The sequence below is a fragment of the Nerophis ophidion genome, linkage group LG08 (assembly GCF_033978795.1).
Source record: "Nerophis ophidion isolate RoL-2023_Sa linkage group LG08, RoL_Noph_v1.0, whole genome shotgun sequence".
Taxonomy (NCBI): domain Eukaryota; kingdom Metazoa; phylum Chordata; class Actinopteri; order Syngnathiformes; family Syngnathidae; genus Nerophis; species Nerophis ophidion.
The window spans coordinates 58192312-58213327 of NC_084618.1; the positions used below are offsets into that span (position 1 = coordinate 58192312).

Below are 21016 nucleotides of genomic sequence, written 5' to 3' on the forward strand. Positions count from 1 at the left end.
TGATCACAGTTTTCAGCACTTACACAAGGTTAAAATCTATAGTTATATTGTCATTAAAATGTGTACTCGTAACGGCGCGTGCAACAAACATGGCTGTAGACGCCAAGTTAAATCCTGAAATGCAAACCTACCGGTACTTGAAAAAAAACATGCATAACTTATTTAGGAGAGTCGTGATACCATTATCCTTGAGTCCTTGACCTAGCCACCCACAAAAGAGTTGCAGACCATGATGAGGAAAAAGATGAAATGGTAATACTAATAATGAACAATAACAACAAAAGATGAGTCTTTAAATTTATGGATGACGTTTAGACTCATTACAATTTACATGACATCATGTATACAATACAATATTTGCAGAAATGTGAAGTACTGGATAGGAAGAAGTGAAAAGGCTTGTATTGCAATGATGTTTGTCTTTTAAAGTATGGTTCAATGAATGTCAAACTCATCAAACAAGTGTACCTGGTAAATTCGGATGATGTAGGCCAAAAATGAGAGCGTCTTGATCTGTGCAGCAATAAAGTCTGCATACAGCTCCTTGTTATAAAGCTTGTGCTGCCTGCAAAGGAAACAAGAAAATAGGGCACACAAGTGATTTAGCATCATGGAGACAATGCCTGCAGTAGGTGACAATTAATGGAGGGTGAAATGTGGGTCTACATATGGGGACTTAATTCTACATGCATGGTTTGTTTATTTGTGTGGCAGCTGTTTGTGTTGTGTGACTCTCACAAAAACATCCTCCATACCTGCCAGAGAATCCTGAGGTTTGTTTTTCCTTAATTAATTCTGCTCCATTTCCCCCCTGTCCTGAAAGGCTAATACACCCATCTTCCTACTCGCAAATTCCACCTCCCGCTAAGCCAATTTCTCCTATTTTAACTTCCCTAAATGGAACGTGACCATTTTGAGCAACACCATCAAAAAAGTACTGCCGGGAAAGAGTGATGAAAGGTGTGTGTGTGTGTGTGTGTAAGGGTGGGGGACTATTCTATTAAAAGAGTGCCCAATCTCATTCTGAAAGGCCATAAAAATGAAAATTAATTTAGTTAGTGGGGCTGGTACGTTTCTGCTTAAGCAAATGGATCTTACCTAGCCTGAGGAGACACCTGCAGCATGATAGTGCTCATAATGAGGGGCACAAACTCCGACACCACATTGTGAATATTCAGCTTGTAGAGCTATGGAGACAGAAAACAAAAAAACACTCTTCATTGCAGCACACCCACACAATTACAGATAAGGTGGTTTTATTTTCAGATCCAATATACGAATATGTGCTTTTGGTGTGGATATGATAACATTTTATGCAGCCACCGCTCTCCTGACATCCAATTACTGAAAAAATGCAAATAAATCTGTTAAGTGTGCTGTGCCAATACTTTTTTTAAGCAGCAATTGCACAAACCAATTCGAAACTATTTTATTTCTTCCACATTTTATATGGCAGCCTAACTCCAAAATGGAATAAAAAAAAATACAACCAAAAATCAACACAAATTACCCTTATAAAGACAACATAAAAAATATTGTTTTGAAATGTGTACAGAAGTAATAGAAGTTAATCAATCTGAGAAATCAGATGTACTAGGGATGTTCTGAACAAGGTATTTATGTTGCAGATTCCGATACCAATTCTCCAATACCAATCACATATACTAACTGAAATTTTTAAAATATATGTATAATAAATACTATTGAAAATGCAACAATTTCAAAGTGTTCCTTATTCTCTTGTGTTACATACAATTGTTTGATCAAAACAAAGTCAATAGTACACAATAACTAAATAAAAGCAAAAACTACTATCTACTATTCTTTTGAATCCCTTGGATTTTGCCCTGAAAGTCCCCCTGTAATCAATGAGTATGTAAACATTAACCAAAACTAAAAAAATGTGTTGTAATAAAATAAATACATCGACGTTATCACTCTAGTATTAATCAAATACTGGTGCAACCCTTGGTATCGACGCTACCAATTTATACGGACTGTCACATTGCTGACACACCTACAGTTGTTTTTCTATTCTCCTCTAGGCAAGTGGTGTCAAACTCTTTTTATTGAGAGCCACATCGCAATTATGGCTGCCCTCAGATGGCCACATTAATTTATGTGGCGGTCTGCATGAAATGTTGTGGCATTGAATTACATGGCGTGCCACATTAAATGACGTGGCAGACCACCTTAAATAACATGAAAGGCCACTTTAAATGATGTGACAACCACTTTAAATTATGTGCCGAATCAAGTAAAATGACATGGTGAGCCAGATTAAATGACACGACCAACCTTATAGACTAACATGACGGAGCACATGAAATGACGTGGCGGACATTAAATGATGCGATGGACTACAGCAAATGATGTGGTGGACTAAATCAAATGATGTGGCAGGCCACATAAAATCACGTGGTGGGCCAGACAGAGGTGTTCTAGATTCCTATTGATCTACTTGTTATTATCCTATTAATATCAATAAAGTGGTCCCATCTACAATTCTGAAACTTTACCAAACTTATTTCTTGGTGTTGTTCAATGCTAGCTTAGTTCTTAGTTTAGCTGTTAGGATGTCTGCTCCTGGCTTGCTCCCAGTGTGTGACATGTTTAGCCTTGTCTTCCAGTGATAATGATACTCAAGATGCCAAGAGATACAGTTTATTTGCCATAATAGAGGTGATTATTTTTGGCGTAGGGGAGCAGCTCTTCAGGGAATAGAGACATACAGTGGGGCAAAAATTTATTTAGTCAGCCACCGATTGTGCAAGTTCTCCCACATAAAATGATGACAGAGGTCTGTAATTTTCATCATAGGTACACTTCAACTGTGAGAGACAGAATGTGAAAAAAAAAATCCAGGAATTCACATTGTAGGAATTTTAAAGAATTTATTTGTAAATTGTGGTGGAAAATAAGTATTTGGTCAACCATTCAAAGCTATCACTGATGGAAGGAGGTTTTGGCTCAAAATCTCACGATACATGGGCCCATTCATTCTTTCCTTAACACTCAGTATTCTTCTTCCTTCAAACACGACGAGTTGAGTTTATACCAAAAAGTTCTATTTTGGTTTCATCTGACCACATGACATTCCCCCAATCCTCTGCTGTATCATCCATGTATCCATTTTGGTATAAACTCAACTCGTCGTGTTTGGAGGAAGAAGAATACTGAGTTACATCCCAAAAACACCATACCTACTGTGAAGCATGGGGGTGGAAACATCATGCTTTGGGGCTGTTTTTCTGCTAAGGAGACAGGACGATTGATCCGTGTTAAGGAAAGAATGAATGGGGCCATGTATCGTGAGATTTTGAGCCAAAACTTCCTTCCATCAGTGAGAGCTTTGAATGGTTGACCAAATACTTATTTTCCACCGTAATTTACAAATAAATTCTTTAAAATTCCTACAATGTGAATTCCTGGACTTTTTTTCACATTCTGTCTCTCACAGTTGAAGTGTACCTATGATGAAAATTACAGAACTCTGTCATCATTTTAAGTGGGAGAACTTGCACAATCGGTGGCTGACTAAATACTTTTTTGCCCCTTTGTAACTTAGCTGCTAGTCACTTGTCAGTCAGGGGACTAAAAATAAATACAGTAGCAGCCAGAGGGGATCGACGTTTCTGATTGCATTAAAAGGCATTAATATGCAATGGTGATAACATACTTTTTTATAATACTCAGCCAATATTGATCGGCACATCCCGAACATGTACCTAAGTATTTGCAGCATTTTTATGTACTTATTTACCTTTTTAAACATTTTCCAGAGCAACTGTATTTCCATTACCTTATAAATCACATTTTATTTAACAGTGACACTTTATTCTACTGAACTGAGTGGGAGGATGAGGGAACGTTTGTTTCTCTCACCTGATACATCAGCACCACAATGAGTGGCAGCTCCGCCAGCACTTTGAGAGACAAAGAACCTCGTGGGATGATGGTGTGCTGGAGGCAGAGGTAAAGAACAAGATTACGTGTGATAACGCGGTCACATTAGTTGTACACTTGTCAACATTTCAATCGCATGTACAAATTAAAAGCCACTGCCTCAAGCAAAAACAGGTAAGCGAGGTTGTGTTCTTTTCACAGCTTGTAGAGCAATTTGTCAATTTCAAACATTCCATGACATTAGGAAAATGAATAAAAGGTAAATGCATTACCGCGTTCACCTTTGTATTGCATTTATTACACCTTGTGTGTTTTGAACATAACAGGCATAAACAAAGTTAGTGTTTTTTTCCTATCCATTGTTATGCTAAAAAAGGAGCAGTCAATACTGTATTACCTTAATCATGTAACAAAAAATACAAATGAGTTCATTTATTTATCTAATTAGAATGATATGAATTTCAATGGCTCTGTTAACGTGGAGCACTGCTGCCACCTGGTGGTTACAAGCGGTAGTAGTCAAAGTTTGAGGTACCGTTCTGGTTTCACTGTCCTCTCTCTCGGGTGCAGTTTTTACCAACACGGAAGTGATCATCCCCACCATTTGCGGGGAGGGAACCGTGTTCTCCGCTATCACCTGAGGGTTTTCAAAGTACCTGTCCTAGTAGGAAAAAACACAAATTCATTATTAGAAAAAGGTGCAGAGTTGTTGCTAAATGAAAATCGCAATTAAAATACAAACAGAGCAGATACGTACTACAACTTTAGGGAGATCTTTGTAAATCTGCTTCACAAAGTCCAGGAAGTGATGAATCTAAACAGAGTACATTGTGATGTTATATAGTTGTTAAAATGTAGTTAGATATTGTAGTGTTTACTTTACCAGGGTGCAAAATGAACATTGTAGTATTATTCAAATTCTGTGCAGGTATCAACAAGTCCACTTTAAAACTTTTTAAGACCATAATAAATCAAATTAGATTCCATTTCCACTTCAAACTGACGAAAAGTACAAAGACATAAAGAAAACTTCTGGGCCCAGAATTAATTGTAAGTATTAATTCACTGCTCTTTCACATCGGAATACAAAATGCTTAATCCAACTAAAACCAGCAAATATTGGCTATCATTTTAAACAATTTTTCGGATTTGCCTTTGAATTGCAACGACTTCATACCCTAGGTTTTAAAGTAGTGGTTCACAAACGTTTTTCACCAATTTCCAACTTAGAAAACACTTGACTCGCCACACATCATCACAATGACCAAAAACAAAACACAGTAGCGAAGTAGGCCTAAGTATTCATTAAAAAAAGGCAGCGGTTTTATTTAAAAAGTGTATTTAATATTTTTGGCCACTGTAACATTACACACAATGCACAAACAACAATTATACTCCATACAGTACATATTTACAGACTTCCTTATCTTACCACCAGATGTACCATAGTTTGAGAATCACTGTTCTAAAGTGTTCTTGCAGAGTGTTTTCATGTAACAACCAAAAAGGCGGCCATGGTGGAGGAAAGCACAATATACCATGAACTGATTTACGTGGACCCCGACTTAAACAAGTTTTCGGGTGTTACCATTTAGTCAATTGTTCCGGAATATGTACTGAACTGTGCAATCTCCTAATAAAAGTTTCAATCAATCAATCAATCAATTAAAATGTGAAAGGTACAGTAAGCACCTCTGCTAAAGCTTATTGGTAACTTTTGCAGTGTTTCAGCTGTCAGATTTGAGCAAACACAGACTAACATCGAAATTACTACCGCCTGCACAAAAGACATGTAATCAGCTCATTTTGTATGTGGTATATAGTTCATCATAAACACATTTTCCCCTGCTTTTAGTGATGTATTTTGCAAGTACAATGCTAGTAAAAAAACTAGTGTTGTCCTGATACCGGTACTAAAATGTATTTCGATACTTTTCTAAATAAAGGGGACCACAAAATATTGCATTATTGGCTTTATTTTAACAAAAAATCTTACGGTACATTAAAAATATGTTTTTTATTCCAAGTTTGTCCTTAAATAAAATAGTGAACATACAAGACAACTTGTCTTTCAGTAGTAAGTAAGCAAACAAAGGCTCTTAATTTGGCTGCTGACGTATGCAGTAACATATTGGGTCATTTATATTCTATTATTTTGTCAACATTATTAAGGACAAGTGGTAGAAAATGAATTATTAATCTACTTGTTCGTTTACTGTTAATATCTGCCTACTTTCTCATTTAACATGCTCTATCTACACTTCTGTTAAAATATATTAATCACTTATTCTTCTGTTGTTTGGATGCTTTATATTACTTTTAGATGATACCACAAATTTGGGTATTAATCCGATACCAAATCATTACAGGATCAAAAAATGGTCACAATTTAAGTCCTCATGCGTCCAAGGACATATTTCCTAAGTTTATAAACATAATATAAATGTAAAAAAAAAAAAAAGAAGATTTTGTAATGCTAAAAAATATTGATGTAATAATAGTAGTATAGACCAGTTGTCCCCAACCTTTTTGTAGCTGCTATTCTTTTATTATTATTTTTTTTTCTTTGTCATGAAAAGGGGAGGTTTTTGTCATGAAAAAGGGAGGTTTTTTGGGTTGGTGCACTAATTGTAAGTGTATCTTGTGTTTTTTATGTTGATTTAATTTAAAAAATAAATAAATAAATAAAATGTTTAAAAATTTAAAAAAATAAAAATGTATAAAAAATTATTCGCGGCCCGGTACCCGGTGGTTGGGGACCACTGGTAAAGACTACACGTTCCAGTACTTTTTAGAGACGGTATAGCACCGGTTATGATTAATTAGTATTGCGGTACTATACTTATACCGGTATACCGTACAATCCTAAAACAAACACTAGTTTTGACTCATTATTAGACAAATGCGGTGTGTAACAAAGGTCAGAGTAGAGTTTTCTTCCTTTAGATGTGCGCAGTCTGATGTTACACATATTTTATCAGTCTGTCGTAGCTAGTGCCATTTTCTCTGGTGTTGCGTGTTGGGGCGGTAGCATGACTTCGAGAGACAGAAACCGGTTGGACAGGCTGATGGGGAAAAATTTTTGTAATGGAGAAAAATGTGGACTCTGTGGGAGCTGTACTTTAGAGAAGGATGAGGGCTCTCATGCAGGGCGTCCTGAGTAACTCCAGACATAATTTGCATGTCACTATGGACGCTCAGAGGAGTAACCGTAGCAACAGGCTCCTCTTATTACACTGCAGAACGGAACGTTTTAAGAGATCTTTTGTTCCATAGGCCAGAAGATTGTAATACAGATCTGTCTAGAATTATGTATTTATTGTTGTTGGTATGAATGTATGTGTTTTTCTGCTACTGAGCACCTGAATTTCCCCTACGAGGGATCAATAAAGGATCTATCTATCTTACCCAAACTAATTGTAAGCCGACAATCTTTTATATTTTTTTAATGTCAGTTATTTCTGTATGAACTTGGAGAAAAACTAAGGCAATGTCTGAGAAACTGACCTGAAATTATTGGAATAAATAATACAAAAAATAAAAGACAATGGTGGCTTTTATTATTTATACTAAGTGCACCATTGCTAGTAAATAAACAACAATAGAAAAAATTACCGTATTTTCCAAACAATAAGCCTCAACTTATTTCCTATGCTGTGAACCCTACGGCTTATAAACGGTGCTGATGAATTATGGATTTTTCTTCACTAACAGCCATAATGTTTTGTATTAAAATAGTTTACATAAAACATAGACAGAGACACTGAAAAAGTATTAAAGTTTGTACTGTGGCGCCAACTTTTGGATGAGTTTTCCCATTGCAGGTGCTATGGGTTGAATGTCTACAGTATTTCCTTCCGTTTAGTGTCTTGGACCGGAAGTATAAGTACCGTTCTGTCTTCTGGTCGTCCATAGCATTTCTACTCATATGGTTTCAACAAATCTCATTTCCATATGAGTTGGGAAATTGTGTCAGATATAAATACAAACGCAATACAATGATTTGTAAATTATTTTCAAGCCATATTCAGTTGAATATGCTACAAAGACAACATATTTGATGTTCAAACAGATAAAAAAAATTTTTTTGCAAATAATAATTAACTTTAGAATTTGATGCCAGCAACACGTGACAAAAAAGTTGGGACAGGTGGCAATAAATACTGATAAAGTTGAGGAATTCTCATCAAACACTTATTTGGAACATCCCACAGGTGTGCAGGCTAATTGGGAGCAGGTGGGTGCCATGATTGGGTCTAAAAGCAGCTTCCATGAAATGCTAAGTAATTCACAAACAAGGACTGGGCCAGGGTCACCAATTTGTAAGCAAATTGTCGAACAGTTTTAGAACAACATTTCTCAACGAGCTATTGCAAGGAATTTAGGGATTTTACCATCTATGTTCCGTAAAATCATCAAAAGGTTCAGAGAATCTGGAGAAATCACTGCACGTAAGCGATGATATTACGGACTGTTGATCCCTCAGGCGGTACTGCATCAAAAACAGACATCAGTGTGTAAAGGATATCACCCCATGGGCTCAGGAACACTTCATAAAACCACTGTCAGTAACTACAGTTGGTTGCTACATCTGTAAGTGCAAGTTTAACCTCTGCTATGCAAAGCAAAACCCATTTATCAACAACACCCAGGAACGCCGCCAGCTTCGCTGGGCCCGAGCTCATCTAAGATGGACTGATGCAAAGTGGAAAGGTGTTCTGTGGTCTGATGAGTCCACATTTCAAATTATATTTGGAAATTGTGGACGCGGTGTCCTTCGGGACAAAGAGGAAAATAACCACCCAGATTGTTATAGGCGCGAAGTTCAAAACGCAGCATCTGTGATGGTATGGGGGTGTATTAGTGCCCAAGGCATAGGTAACTTACACATCGGTGAAGGCACCATTAATGCTGAATGGTCCTATACAGGTTTTGGAGCAACATATGTTGTCATCCAAGCAACATTATCATGGACGCCCCTTCTTATTTCAGCAAGAAAATGCCAAGCCATGTGTTACAACAGCGTGGTTTCGTAGTTAAAGAGTGCGGGTACTTTCCTGGCCCACCTGCAGTCCAGACTTGTCTCCCATCGAAAATGTGTGGCGCATTATGAAGCGTAAAATACGACAGCGGAGACCCCGGACTGTTGAACGACTAAAGTTCTACATAAAACAAGAATGGGAAAGAATTCCACTTTCAAAGCTTCAACAATTAGTTTCCTCAGTTCCCAAACGTTTATTGAGTGTTGTTAAAAGAAAATGTGATGTAACACAGTGGTGAACATGCCCTTTCCCAACTACTTTGGAACGTGTTGCAGCCATGAAATTCTAAGTTAATTATTATTTGCAAAAAAAAATTCAGTTTATGACTTTGAACATCAAATATCTTGTCTTTGTAGTGCATTCATTTAAATATGGGTTGAAAAGGATTTGAAAATCATTGTATTCTGCTTATATTTACATCTAACACAGTTTCCCAACTCATATGGAAACAGGGTTTGTACATTCATCACCCCAAGCAATGTTTGGAAGTTTTACAAAATATCTATAACAATTCATATTTATTAAACAGCCACATTTTTGATAGTACCGTTTCCATGCATATTTGTACGTGCTATCTTAATTAGCATTAGCTAATATGCTACCACATTTACAGGTGTCTCTGTTAGTTTTTTTTTTAACTTAAAATGGCAATCTTTTTGTATTGTTTCAGTTTCGGAAATTCACCAAAATTTGACCGTGGAGTTATTGGCTCTGTTTAGATTGGAGAGCTAGCTTCCGCAGCTAGTGGGTCCATGACGATGACTCCTGTTTTGTTTGATCACCCGTTTTACTGCCATGTCACAGGCAGCTTTTGAAAATAATTAAGGCATGCAAAAAAAACATTTACAAAATGATTTCTTGTAAACAACTCATTTCACAATGTATATATCTGCAGTTTATTGTCTGGTGCGGCTAATATATATAAAAAAAAATTTTACTTCTAAAATTTAGTGGGTGCAGCTAATATACTGGTGCGCTCTATAGTCCCGAAAATACAGTGATATGTACGTATGTATGTATGCAACAATATAATTTTGCTAGTAAAATTATTTTTGATTTACACACATTAGGTTAATCCCTATTCAGGTCTACAGGTTTTTGTTGTGTTTTAGTATCATTTTATACAGACTTATCCCTGATTTTTTACTTTTACATCAATGTTACATTCACTTTCACTGCAATTTTTACAAACTCTGCCCTTTCCTGATTGCTCCACATTTGAGCCCTGACTCGAGGTTTAAACATTTTATATGTTTCCAGCACCGGCTTTGATCATGTATTAACTTGTTTGTTCTAGAGCGGGGGTTGGCAACCCGCAGCTCTGGGGCCGTATGCGGCTCTTTAGCGCCGCCCTAGTGTCTCTCAGGAGCTTTTTCAAAAATATATCAAAAATGGAAAAAGATGAGGGGAAAAAATACATGTTTTTTGTTTTAATATGATTTCTGTAGGAGGACAAACATGACACAAAACACCCAAATTGTTATAAAGCACACTGTTTATATTAAACCTGCTTCACTGATTTGAGTATTTGGCGAGCGCCGTTTTGTCTTACTAATTTTGGCGGTCCTTGAACTCACCCTAGTTTGTTTACATGTATAACTTTCTCCGATTTTCTAAGACGTGTTTTATGCCACTTCTTTCTATGTCTCATTTTTTCCACCAAACTTTTAACGTTGTGCATGAATGCACAAAGGTGAGTTTTGTTGATGTTATTGACTTGTGTGGAGTGCTAATCAGACATATTTGGTCAGTGCATGACTGCAAGTTAATCGATGCTAACATGCTATTTAGGCTAGCTGTATGTACATATTGCATCATTATGCCTCATTTGTAGGTATATTTGAGCTTATTTAGTTCCTTTAATTCCTCATAATTCAACTTATATCTCATGACACACTATCTGTACGTAATATGGCTTTTAATTTTTTGCGGCTCCGGATGGATTTTGTTTTTGTATTTTTGGTCCGATATGGCTCTTTCAACATTTTGGGTTGCCGACCCCTGTTCTAGAGAGACAAATGGTGGAACTCGCACTTACTCATCTTACACACATAAAATCTACTTTGTAGTGGGCTTTTGTAATCCCCGCTGCTAGGTAAACTTGTTGGTTGTGCTCAATAAATTCTGACCAGACTGCACATTAATTTGTTCCATTTTTAGTTAATAATTGTGCCCCCAAAAATCGAAACAATTAAAAGCGAAGTAATTTAATTGTAATTTAAACATAATGTTAATATACTTTAAGACCTTTCATGGTACTATTTAACCCTCTGGGGAATACTTAGTTGTATAGCCATAGTGTAGCTGAGTACTAAAAAGTCCTCAGGGAGGTAAGAGTGTATAAAACATGTTTGCATTCGTATTTTTTTACACTTGTTTGGCTCAAATCTCTCTATCAACTTCTGTTTGGACTAAAATTAGCATGTATGTCATGTTTTTTTTTTTAATATCTAATAATGTCAGTTTCTTTATTTTGAAAGATTTGAATACAATTAGTTATCATCCATACAGTAAATGCTAAAAGGCTGGGGTAAAGATCAGGTCGAAATATACATAAGATTAGTAAAAAATCTTATTTTAATGCATTGTTTTATTTTGCTGTGTAAGATTAAAAACCTTATAACAGTGTATCATGGGGACTTATAAGTCCCCATTGACTATAATTATAACAATTTCATATATAACTATAGAATATATAGTTATAACTATATATATATAATCATGCATTTTCTAATTTCAGAGTTTGATTTTGGAGAAAAACAGTACATTTTGTCATACTTACTGTTTGGAATTAGATCGGACAATTTTGGTTAAGTGTTTGTGATGGCTTGGTGGCTTCCGGTGTGTGTGTGTCTGTGTGAGGGCGGGGGTCAGGTGGATCAGTCCTTCCAGCAGACCTTTGCAGGTCTGTGCATGCAAATGTATTGCATCTGATGGAAACCCTTGTTTGCTTGTATGTATGGATTTATTCACAGAAAATATGACTCCAAAATGTTTTTATGCACTCTAAACTCTTTGAGGACTTTTACGTCCTTTTCCTACTCTATTAGACTAAAATGAATTCCCAGTGTATTGGTGATAAAGCATGGTTTTTGAAATGAAATATTAAAATTAAAACTGACAAAAATCCTACGACTAAAAATAACTCGATTCAAAGTACTACTACTAAAATTACGTCCAAAACTAGAGCAAAAATTGGCCTCAAAGGACACAAAAGTCCCCAAAAAACTCTAAGGGATAAGTGATTATTTACGAGATTTTAATAGCAATGAAGACAATTTAAGGACTTAAATTCAAATTATTGCGTTTAAGACTTTTAAAGACTTTTTGAAAACCAGTGGGTACCCTGATTATTGTAACTCATTCACGTTGTAAAAGCATACAGGAATCTATCAATGTTGATTATTAAGATGATGTTACCAATAATAAGCAATTCAAGCCAAGAAACTCACCTCCTGTGAGATTGGGGGACGAAATTGCTTGTGCAGCTCAATTATAATGCGAAGACATATTAGCACGTTTTCCTCGCTTTCAATCTGGAAAAAAAAGACATTGTGAAGAGGAAAAAAAACACTAATATTCAAAACATTTTCCATTTAGTAAAATTTAGCATTGGCCAATTACATTTGCAAATGTATAAAAAAGTTTGTGTCCTTTGAAAGGCTCTCCCAGGACCCATACCTCCAGGAAACGGAACATCACAGACAAGATGTTTTTGGTGTGTGGTCGAAGGTGTTCATTGGTGGGGATGCGGTGGATGATTTCCAACACCAACTTTCTCAGTTGCTGCAACAAGAGACACAATTTATGACTTGTGTTGTCCAAAATATCGTTTCATACACCGGTATTTAAAAAGAAAAAAATATTATTGGCTTTATTTTGACGGAAAATCTTATGATACATTAAAAATATGTTTCTCATTGCACTCAAAGACCAATTTTAGAACACTGAAAAAAAATGCCAGTAAATCAATCAATCAATCAATCAATGTTTACTTATATAGCCCTAAATCACTAGTGTCTCAAAGGGCTGAATACCAGTGAACATACTGGACAACTTCCTTTTATTAGTAAGAAAGCAAATGGCTTACAAAGGCTCCTAATTTTGCTGCTGACGTGTGCAGTAACATATTGTGTTATTACCGATTTTGCCAAAATTATGAGGGACAAGCAGTCAAAAATGGATGGATGGATGGATGGATGGATTATTAATATAATTGTTCATTTACAGTTGATATCTGGTTACTTTCTGTTGTAAAATGTTCCATCTAATAATAATAAGCCCTTATTCTTTTGTTGTTTAGATGGTTTTGGGTGATACATTTGGGTATTGATTCAATACCAAATTGTTGCAAAAGTCTTCCTATGTCCAGGAACCTATTTCCTGAGTTTGTAAACAATAATAAAAATGACAAAAGATTTTGTGATATGTAAAAACATCAATGTAATCATTGTAGTAACGACGATGTGCGGCTCTTGTTTTTGGTATCGTTACGGTCGATATTTGTATAGATCCACCTATTTGTTTACAACCAGGAGCACTAGCTTGCTTTTAGCGGTTAGCTATTGTATCCTCCTACGGTGCGTAGTGAAGCATGTTCAGCTATTCCTTGTCCTGCAGTGATGATACTTGTAAGAAACATACTTTATTTGTCGCAATTGAGGCAAGGATTTGAGATTTAGGAGTAGCTAAAACACTGTGGGGAAACATTAGCTGCTAGCTGACTAGAAAGCTAGGACTCTGCTGTAGTGCTGGATGATTATTTTAAAAACAATAATCAAATGTTTGAAAATTTATATTGAAATCACAATTAATAACACAATTATTCATTATTTGAAAAAAAAAATACTTTACCTCCAAAACTCAAATTTAAACATAGTCCAAAAGAACAACTAATATAAATTAGTAACAAGGTCAGAGCGGTCTGGGTCACATACATGGTCAGACACTGGCGAGCCAATCACAGGCACACTAGGGAGGGCCATATTACGTCATGACTTTTGGGATGATTTGACACACATTGCACTGATAAGAGATCAGTATCTACATCGGGACAAGGTCATTAAATGGCAATGATACAATAAAATAAGCAGCTAGCACAGTTTTTCAGATTAACTGGATGAATTATCATTAGCTAATACAACGCTAACGTTAGCTAGCTCAGGCCTGTTGTGCGTTCTTCTGTAAAGACGTGGATTCCTATTGTGCAGAGAACTCCGGGCATTTTGCATATAATGCATATGATGCTCTGTGACCCAGACCGTTCTGGCTGCAGTGCCCTCTGCTGGTTGTTCAGGGGAGTGTGTAGGTCACACTCTGGTTTGTGGTAAGAATGTATCATTGACACAAAAGCAAAAAAGCGATCCACGTATGCAAATTCAATACAAACACAAATACAAAATCAAGCATATGTATATTCAAATCACAAAAATGTATTTACAAATACATGTTTATTTATACAAGTTCTTGATGTATTTGTATGTCACATTCTTATAATAATACATTTTATTTGTATATATTTTCAAATCTCAAAAATATATCTACAAATACTCGTTTATTCATACAAATTATTTATTTATTTATTTGTAAATCACATTTTTATTTGCATATTTATTGATATATGCAAATGTATTAACAGCATATTAATATATATAAGTCAATTCTACTTCCATACATAATCAAAATCGATATAAAACTGATGAATTGTCCAGTCCTACTCTGCAGTGCATTGCTTCACCTTTATCATTAGTTTTGAAGCCAAAATATGTCTATTCTCCCTCTTTTGTCTCCAAAGTATTTTCAGCGCGCCATCAGGCGCATGAAAAAAAAAAAAGTATTTTGCAAAGGCAGTATAGTCTTTTTTTTATATTAATTCGTACAGTGGTACTTAATTAGTACCAATATACCGTACAACTCTATTACCAAATCATAATTGTAAACACTTGATCTGCAGCTGCAGGAAGACGTTACTAGGTGTGTTGTGAAATTTAGCACACCTGTGTAGGCTTTTCTTGGAGGAACTGCACTTCTCCGTCTTGAAGAAAAGTGAGGAAGCGAGGGATGATGTGTTCCAGGAAGGTGGAATATTGAGGCGAAGAGGTCACGTTCTGAAATGGCAAACCATATGTTCCTTTAGAGCAGTGGTTCTCAACCTTTTTTCAGTGATGTACCCCCTGTGAACATTTTTTTAATTCAAGTACCCCCTAATCAGAGCAAAGCATTTTTGGTTGAAAAAAAGAGAAAAAGAAGTAAAATACAGCACTATGTCATCAGATTTGGATTTATTAAATTGTATAACAGTGCAAAATATTGCTCATTTGTAGAGGTCTTTCTTGAAGTATTTGGAACAAAAGATATAAAAAGTTACTAAAAACAAACATAAACAAGTGATTCAATTATAAATGCAGATTTCTACACATACAAGTAATCATCAACTTAAAGTGCCCTCTTTGGGGATTGTAATAGAGATCCATCTGGATTCATCAACTTAATTTTAAACATTTCTTCACAAAAAAATAAATATTTAACATCAATATTTATGGAACAAGTCCACAAAAAATCTAGCTGTCAGCACTGACATTGTTGCATTTCTTTTCACAGTTTATGAACTTACATTAATATTTCGTTGAAGTATTATTCAATAAATATATTTATAAAGGATTTTTGAATTGTTGCTATTTTTAGAATATAAAAAAAAAAATCTCAAGTACCCCTTGGCATACCTTCAAGTACCCCCAGGTGTACGCATACCCCCATTTGAGAACCACTGCTTTAGAGACTATGACCGCTTCTGAAAAACATATGGCAAACTCACCTCAAAGTTCTCGCTGACCTCCTGCATCATCTTGAGTTTGGTCTCATCAGCTGGAAGGTAAAGGACACATTGGCAGGTTACGGGACAAGCGGTTTCATTTTCATTTCCTTATGCTTAGCATATGCTTAGCAGGGACTAGTCAGATCTTATCAGTTTTACTTTCATTGCCAGTTTGATCAAAAGGTACAGGACACACACACTCGCTCTCTCTCTCTCACACACTCACACACACACACACACACACACACACACACACACACACACACACACACACACACACGTACCTTTCACTGGACTAAAGCGTATCGCCCTCATCATGTTGCCCATTCTAAACATTGGTGCAAACAGCCATTACTAATGGTTAGGTTAGACCTGAACATACGTGTGTTTGCGTCGGTGAGAGCTGCCACAAATTGCAGGTACTTCTTCATCAGAGTGGTCTGGTCCACCACTGTGGGGCTCGGAGCCGGCACGAATGCCATCGTGGCAGCCAGATCAGACTGAGCAAAAGAGAAAATAGTTGCAGGCTGTGGGCTGCAAACACCTCAGCTCCGCTGCATACAATAAAATAATGGTTAAAAAATAAAACTTCAAGCAATGTACAACATTTGGGGTAAAGTGTTGGAACAAGTTCAAATTACAGCGATCAATGGCCTGTGCTTTAATACATTCAAAGTTTCTGGGGGGTGAAAACGAAAGTAGAATTCAAAACATGTTTCAACGGCGCGGCGCACTGTGATGACGTCAGTGCAAGCTACCACAATTATTTGCACGTTACAGTGGAATTCCTCAATAATGCTCCCAAACACACCATTCCGCGGCATATGGCTGGTTACGTGGTTACACATTTATGCATCTGCGTTTCCAATATAGGCGGCAAAGTTTACGGATCGACTTAAAAATAAACATTCGCTGCCGTTAGCTCGGAAGTTAGCTCCTGAAAGAAAGGCGCTCCACTAAGAACATGTGAAGCTGCGTTGAAATGAATCGAGATAACACAAAGGATAGACGGACATGTCGCGCAAACCTTCAAGATTAGATATGCGTTTGTGAAACGGCATTTGTACACACAATGTAGGATAAAACACAAAATGTTCTTACCCATCCGCGCATGAAGAGTACAGAAGGTAGCATCCGCCGCGCTGCCGCGTAGAGATCCGGCCCAGCGTGGATGTGAAGCATATTCTACCGCAGGTCGTGCAACGTATTGGTGTTGTTGGTTGTATATATACAGCACATTTATAAGTCATATGTCGGTTTCAGATATTCATATTAAACGCGTGGTTAGTTTAAATAAATATTGTTCACCATATTCTAATTTATAGTCTTTTATAGTGCCGGCGGAAGGCTACGGGCGTAAAGGTGGGTGTTATATGGCCATCATTTTCGATGGTCTTGTCCCGGTTCTTGCGCTTATTGCGTAGCGTCGGAAGAAATTTTGCATAACTTCGCCGTAGTGCAAGAAGGACTTTTGCGTAAGTGCAGCAGGGACTCACCGTTGAAAAATAATAAGTTATAAGATCGCAGTCTGTGTACCTTCCGTTCATTCTATTTCCAATTCTGACACTAAAATCGAAAAATAAAATTAGGGCCGTCTTTTGATTTTTTTTAATACATGGCAGTTTTTAAAACACAAAAAAGGGATGATTTTCTTTAAAATGTTGCCATAAAATTGGATTTTGTGCGGTTTTCCTTTCATGGATTTTCATTTTTCCAGATAAACACAAAAATCGAAAAAAATCTTCATCCAAAATGCAAAAATGCGTGGTTATCTGTGTGGTGACACATTGAACCAGAAGTAGTATTTTCGCTTTTCCTTTGCGTTTAGCATGTTTTAGCATAACGGTAACGTCTTTGTTCAGTAGGCGTCCTATTGTCGTTTTAAAAAAGTGTCACTAAATAGTTGTCCAACTTCTGTTTCAGGAAAGAAAAAAATGGTCTGAAATTTGCGACTTGTCCAGGGTGTATCCCGCCTTCCGCCCGAAAGCAGCTGAGATAGGCTCCAGCATCCCCTGCAACCCCAAATGGGACAAGCGGTAGAAAATTAATGGATGAATATGTGTTGTCCCTGTGATGAGGTGACGACTTGTCCAGGGTGCACCCCGCCTTCCCCCCGAATCCGGCTGAGATAGGGTCCAGCACCTCGGGTCCAGCAATCTTTTCTTGCGGCCCAGCCTCACCCAGACCCTGCGTTCATTGGCCCCGAAGATAAATTGAGTTTGAGACCCCTGCTTTACAGCATACGTCACTCCCCCTTTCCTCATTCGTTAAAAAGACAGAAGTTGATGCAAACGCCTAAATGCCGCCAGAAAACAAAATTAAGAAGAAGAAGAACATTTACGTGCAATTACTGCTGTCATGGCCAAAGCAAAGTGCAGTTCCCCTTTAAAGTGCCCTTGGAAACTTTTCGCTGCATGCTTTGAATGGGAAAATGCATTCATATGTGTGTGGATGTGCTACTTTAGGCTAATCTAAGAAACACAGATGACAATTATAACATGTTTTTAAAATGAAAAATAAAAATGTCACATATATTCATTCAACACAGTCAAAATGGTTTGGGGGGAAAAGGTGAAGATGTCTCAATTGTTAAATATATTAATGCATTCGTTGTCAGTATTTTAATTGATGGTTTTCCAGTCCATGTGGTGGTTGTGATATTTTTTGGTTGTACCACAAGATGGCAGCATAAATCTGGGTTAAAGCCACTGCAACCTTTCATCATTGGCCAGTATGCTTTCGGATTAAGCAGTACAGCAACTTTTGATATCGACCAGGTAAATACAGGTCTCACATTGCTAATATCGACAGTTTTTATTTGAAAATTTTCAATATTTTTCAATATATTTGGCCATGTAACAATATCAACAAAATACATTAATGCAGTTAGTCCCTTCTATTACACACAGTCTGATCAAAACTAGGTCCATCCATCCATCCATTTTTTTTTTACCGCTTGTCCCTTACAGGGTCACAGGGGGTGCTGGAACCTATGCCAGCTGCAGTTGGGCGGAAGGCACTCGGGCAGTCCTTCTCAAATAGGTCAATCGTGCAAAATCATAAGCAACCCCCACGACCCCGAACGGGACAAGCGGTAGGAAATGGATGGATGGAATAAGCAATAACTACAATTGGCACTCATTGATATAAAAATGTGGATATAGCAATATGAACAATGTAACAATATGAACAACACAATGAAACTGCACATTAGCTGGTAAAAAATAAAAATAATAAATGAAGCGAATTGAATAGTGATAGGTCAAACGATACTGAAGCATCGACGCAATGGTCTTATTTTAATCCACCCATGCATCCATCCATCCATTTCTACCGCTTGTCCCTCTAGGGCAGTGGTTCTCAACCTTTTTGCAGTATACCCTCTATGAACATTTTTTTTAATTCAAGTACCCCCTAATCAGAGCAAAGCATTTTTGGTTGAAAAAAGAGATAAAGAAGTAAAATACAGCACTATGTCATCAGTTTCTGATTTATTAAATTGTATTACAGTGCAAAAATATTGCTCATTTGTAGTGGTCTTTCTTGAACTATTTGGAAAAAAAGATATAAAAATAACTGAAAACTTGGAAAATAAAACAAGTGATTCAATTATAAATAACGATTTCTACACATAGAAGTAATCATCAACTTAAAGTGCCCTCTTCGGGGATTGTAGTAGAAATCCATTTGGATTCATGAACTTAATTCTAAACATTTCTTGACAAAAAAATAAGTCTTTAACATCAATATTTATGGAACATGTCCGCAAAAAATCTATCTGTCAACACTGAATGTTGCATTGTTGCTTTTTTTTTTCACAGTTTATGAACTTACATTCATATTTTGTTGAAGTATTACTCAATAAATATATTTATAAAGGATTTTTGAATTGTTGCTATTTTTAGAATATTTAAAAAAAAAATCTCACGTACCTCTTGGCATACCTTCAAGTATCTCCAGGGGTACGCGTACCACCATTTGAGAACCACTGCTCTAGGGGTTGCGGCGGTGCTGGAGCTTATCCCAGCTGCATTCGGGCGGAAGGTGGCGTACACCCTGGACAAGTTTCAACCTCAACAACACAGACAGACACCTATGGCACTAAATATTGTACATCATGTTATTTCCTCTTTACATTTGGCTCATTGACCAGATCTGCAAATTGCATATTCCTTAAAAGAACAACAACTATATTTATTATAATTTTTATTTGCAGGTCACTTTCTAATCCAGCAGATGGCACCATCATGAAACAGCAACACAGTCTCAGTTCTGGTTCAATACAGCTATTGCATGTGAAACACACTCACTGAGGCATCATTTACCCATCACAAAAATGGAATGTTATTGATTCAATACTAGCACCCCTGTATTATTATTAATATGTTCTATATAGATAATTAACACAGAGAAATATTTGTATTTGCTTATTCTCTCATATAGGAAATTACACCTCTTCAAAACATGTCGCCGAAGCCAACAAGAAGAGAAATTAGCTATTTAAAATCCAATTGCCATTTTCTGTTTTCATCACCCGGCGACCAAATTTCTTTAATTTCTTTGCTTCAATTCCACTGATTCATCCGTATATCTTGACCAGTCAAACATAGGAAAACAAGGAGCAAATTACCTTCGTAATTGCACTGAAAATAACGAAGGCTTGATTTATCTAGGAAACGACGGGCCTCCCGCTCTACTCCTTGCTCTGCAGGTGGGCTTTAATGAGCAAATGTGTCTGTCTGAGCCTCCTCAGTTAACTCACTGACAAGAAGCTGCAAAACAGAATATTCCTTTCACTGGATGTCACATAATGTTGCAGATAATTTGAAAGACTTGTTTTCTTTCACACTCTGTTTCCCTGGTAATGATGATTATCTAAAAGAGGCATATCACACACTTATTGCAAGGTTGTTTGTTTCATTAGCCATCCTGTTTTTTTGTTTTTTCTTCGTCTACAGGCTGAAAAGATAAAACAGTGGCTGGCTATCTATAAAAGACCACTCATGTGTCCATTAGACTCTCGGTACAGTGTTGACGACCTCCCTCTGCAGTGGGATCACAAATAGAGGGAAGTACGCTCTCCGGCAGACTCAATCCTGCACAATACAGTGCAAATCTATTCATGCATCTAATGCCCATCTCCTTTCATGCAGGTTTAGATATTAATAATGATGACTGGGCTTCAGGAAGACTAATGGTTACATAGGAGGACTGCACATTATAAGGATGCATTATTTTTACTTCCCCACATGAT

The 21016-nt window shown here is 36.8% G+C and overlaps 1 protein-coding gene across 2 annotated transcripts in view; it reads right to left on the reverse strand.

Moving 5' to 3' along the window:
- The window catches only part of trrap (transformation/transcription domain-associated protein), a 170029-nt gene extending 153087 nt beyond the window's left edge, over positions 1 to 16942 (reverse strand). For both annotated transcript variants that reach the window (XM_061909070.1, XM_061909069.1), the window contains exons 1-11: positions 16864 to 16942; positions 16145 to 16316; positions 15763 to 15812; positions 14945 to 15055; positions 12630 to 12734; positions 12401 to 12484; positions 4664 to 4720; positions 4442 to 4567; positions 3886 to 3963; positions 1099 to 1187; positions 469 to 565 (exon numbers count right to left, since the gene is read on the reverse strand). In XM_061909070.1, coding sequence (XP_061765054.1) covers positions 469 to 565; positions 1099 to 1187; positions 3886 to 3963; positions 4442 to 4567; positions 4664 to 4720; positions 12401 to 12484; positions 12630 to 12734; positions 14945 to 15055; positions 15763 to 15812; positions 16145 to 16244 — 897 coding nt within the window. In that variant the 5' untranslated portion in view covers positions 16245 to 16316; positions 16864 to 16942. The remainder of the gene's footprint in view (positions 1 to 468; positions 566 to 1098; positions 1188 to 3885; positions 3964 to 4441; positions 4568 to 4663; positions 4721 to 12400; positions 12485 to 12629; positions 12735 to 14944; positions 15056 to 15762; positions 15813 to 16144; positions 16317 to 16863) is intronic.
- Positions 16943 to 21016: the final 4074 nt, after the last annotated feature.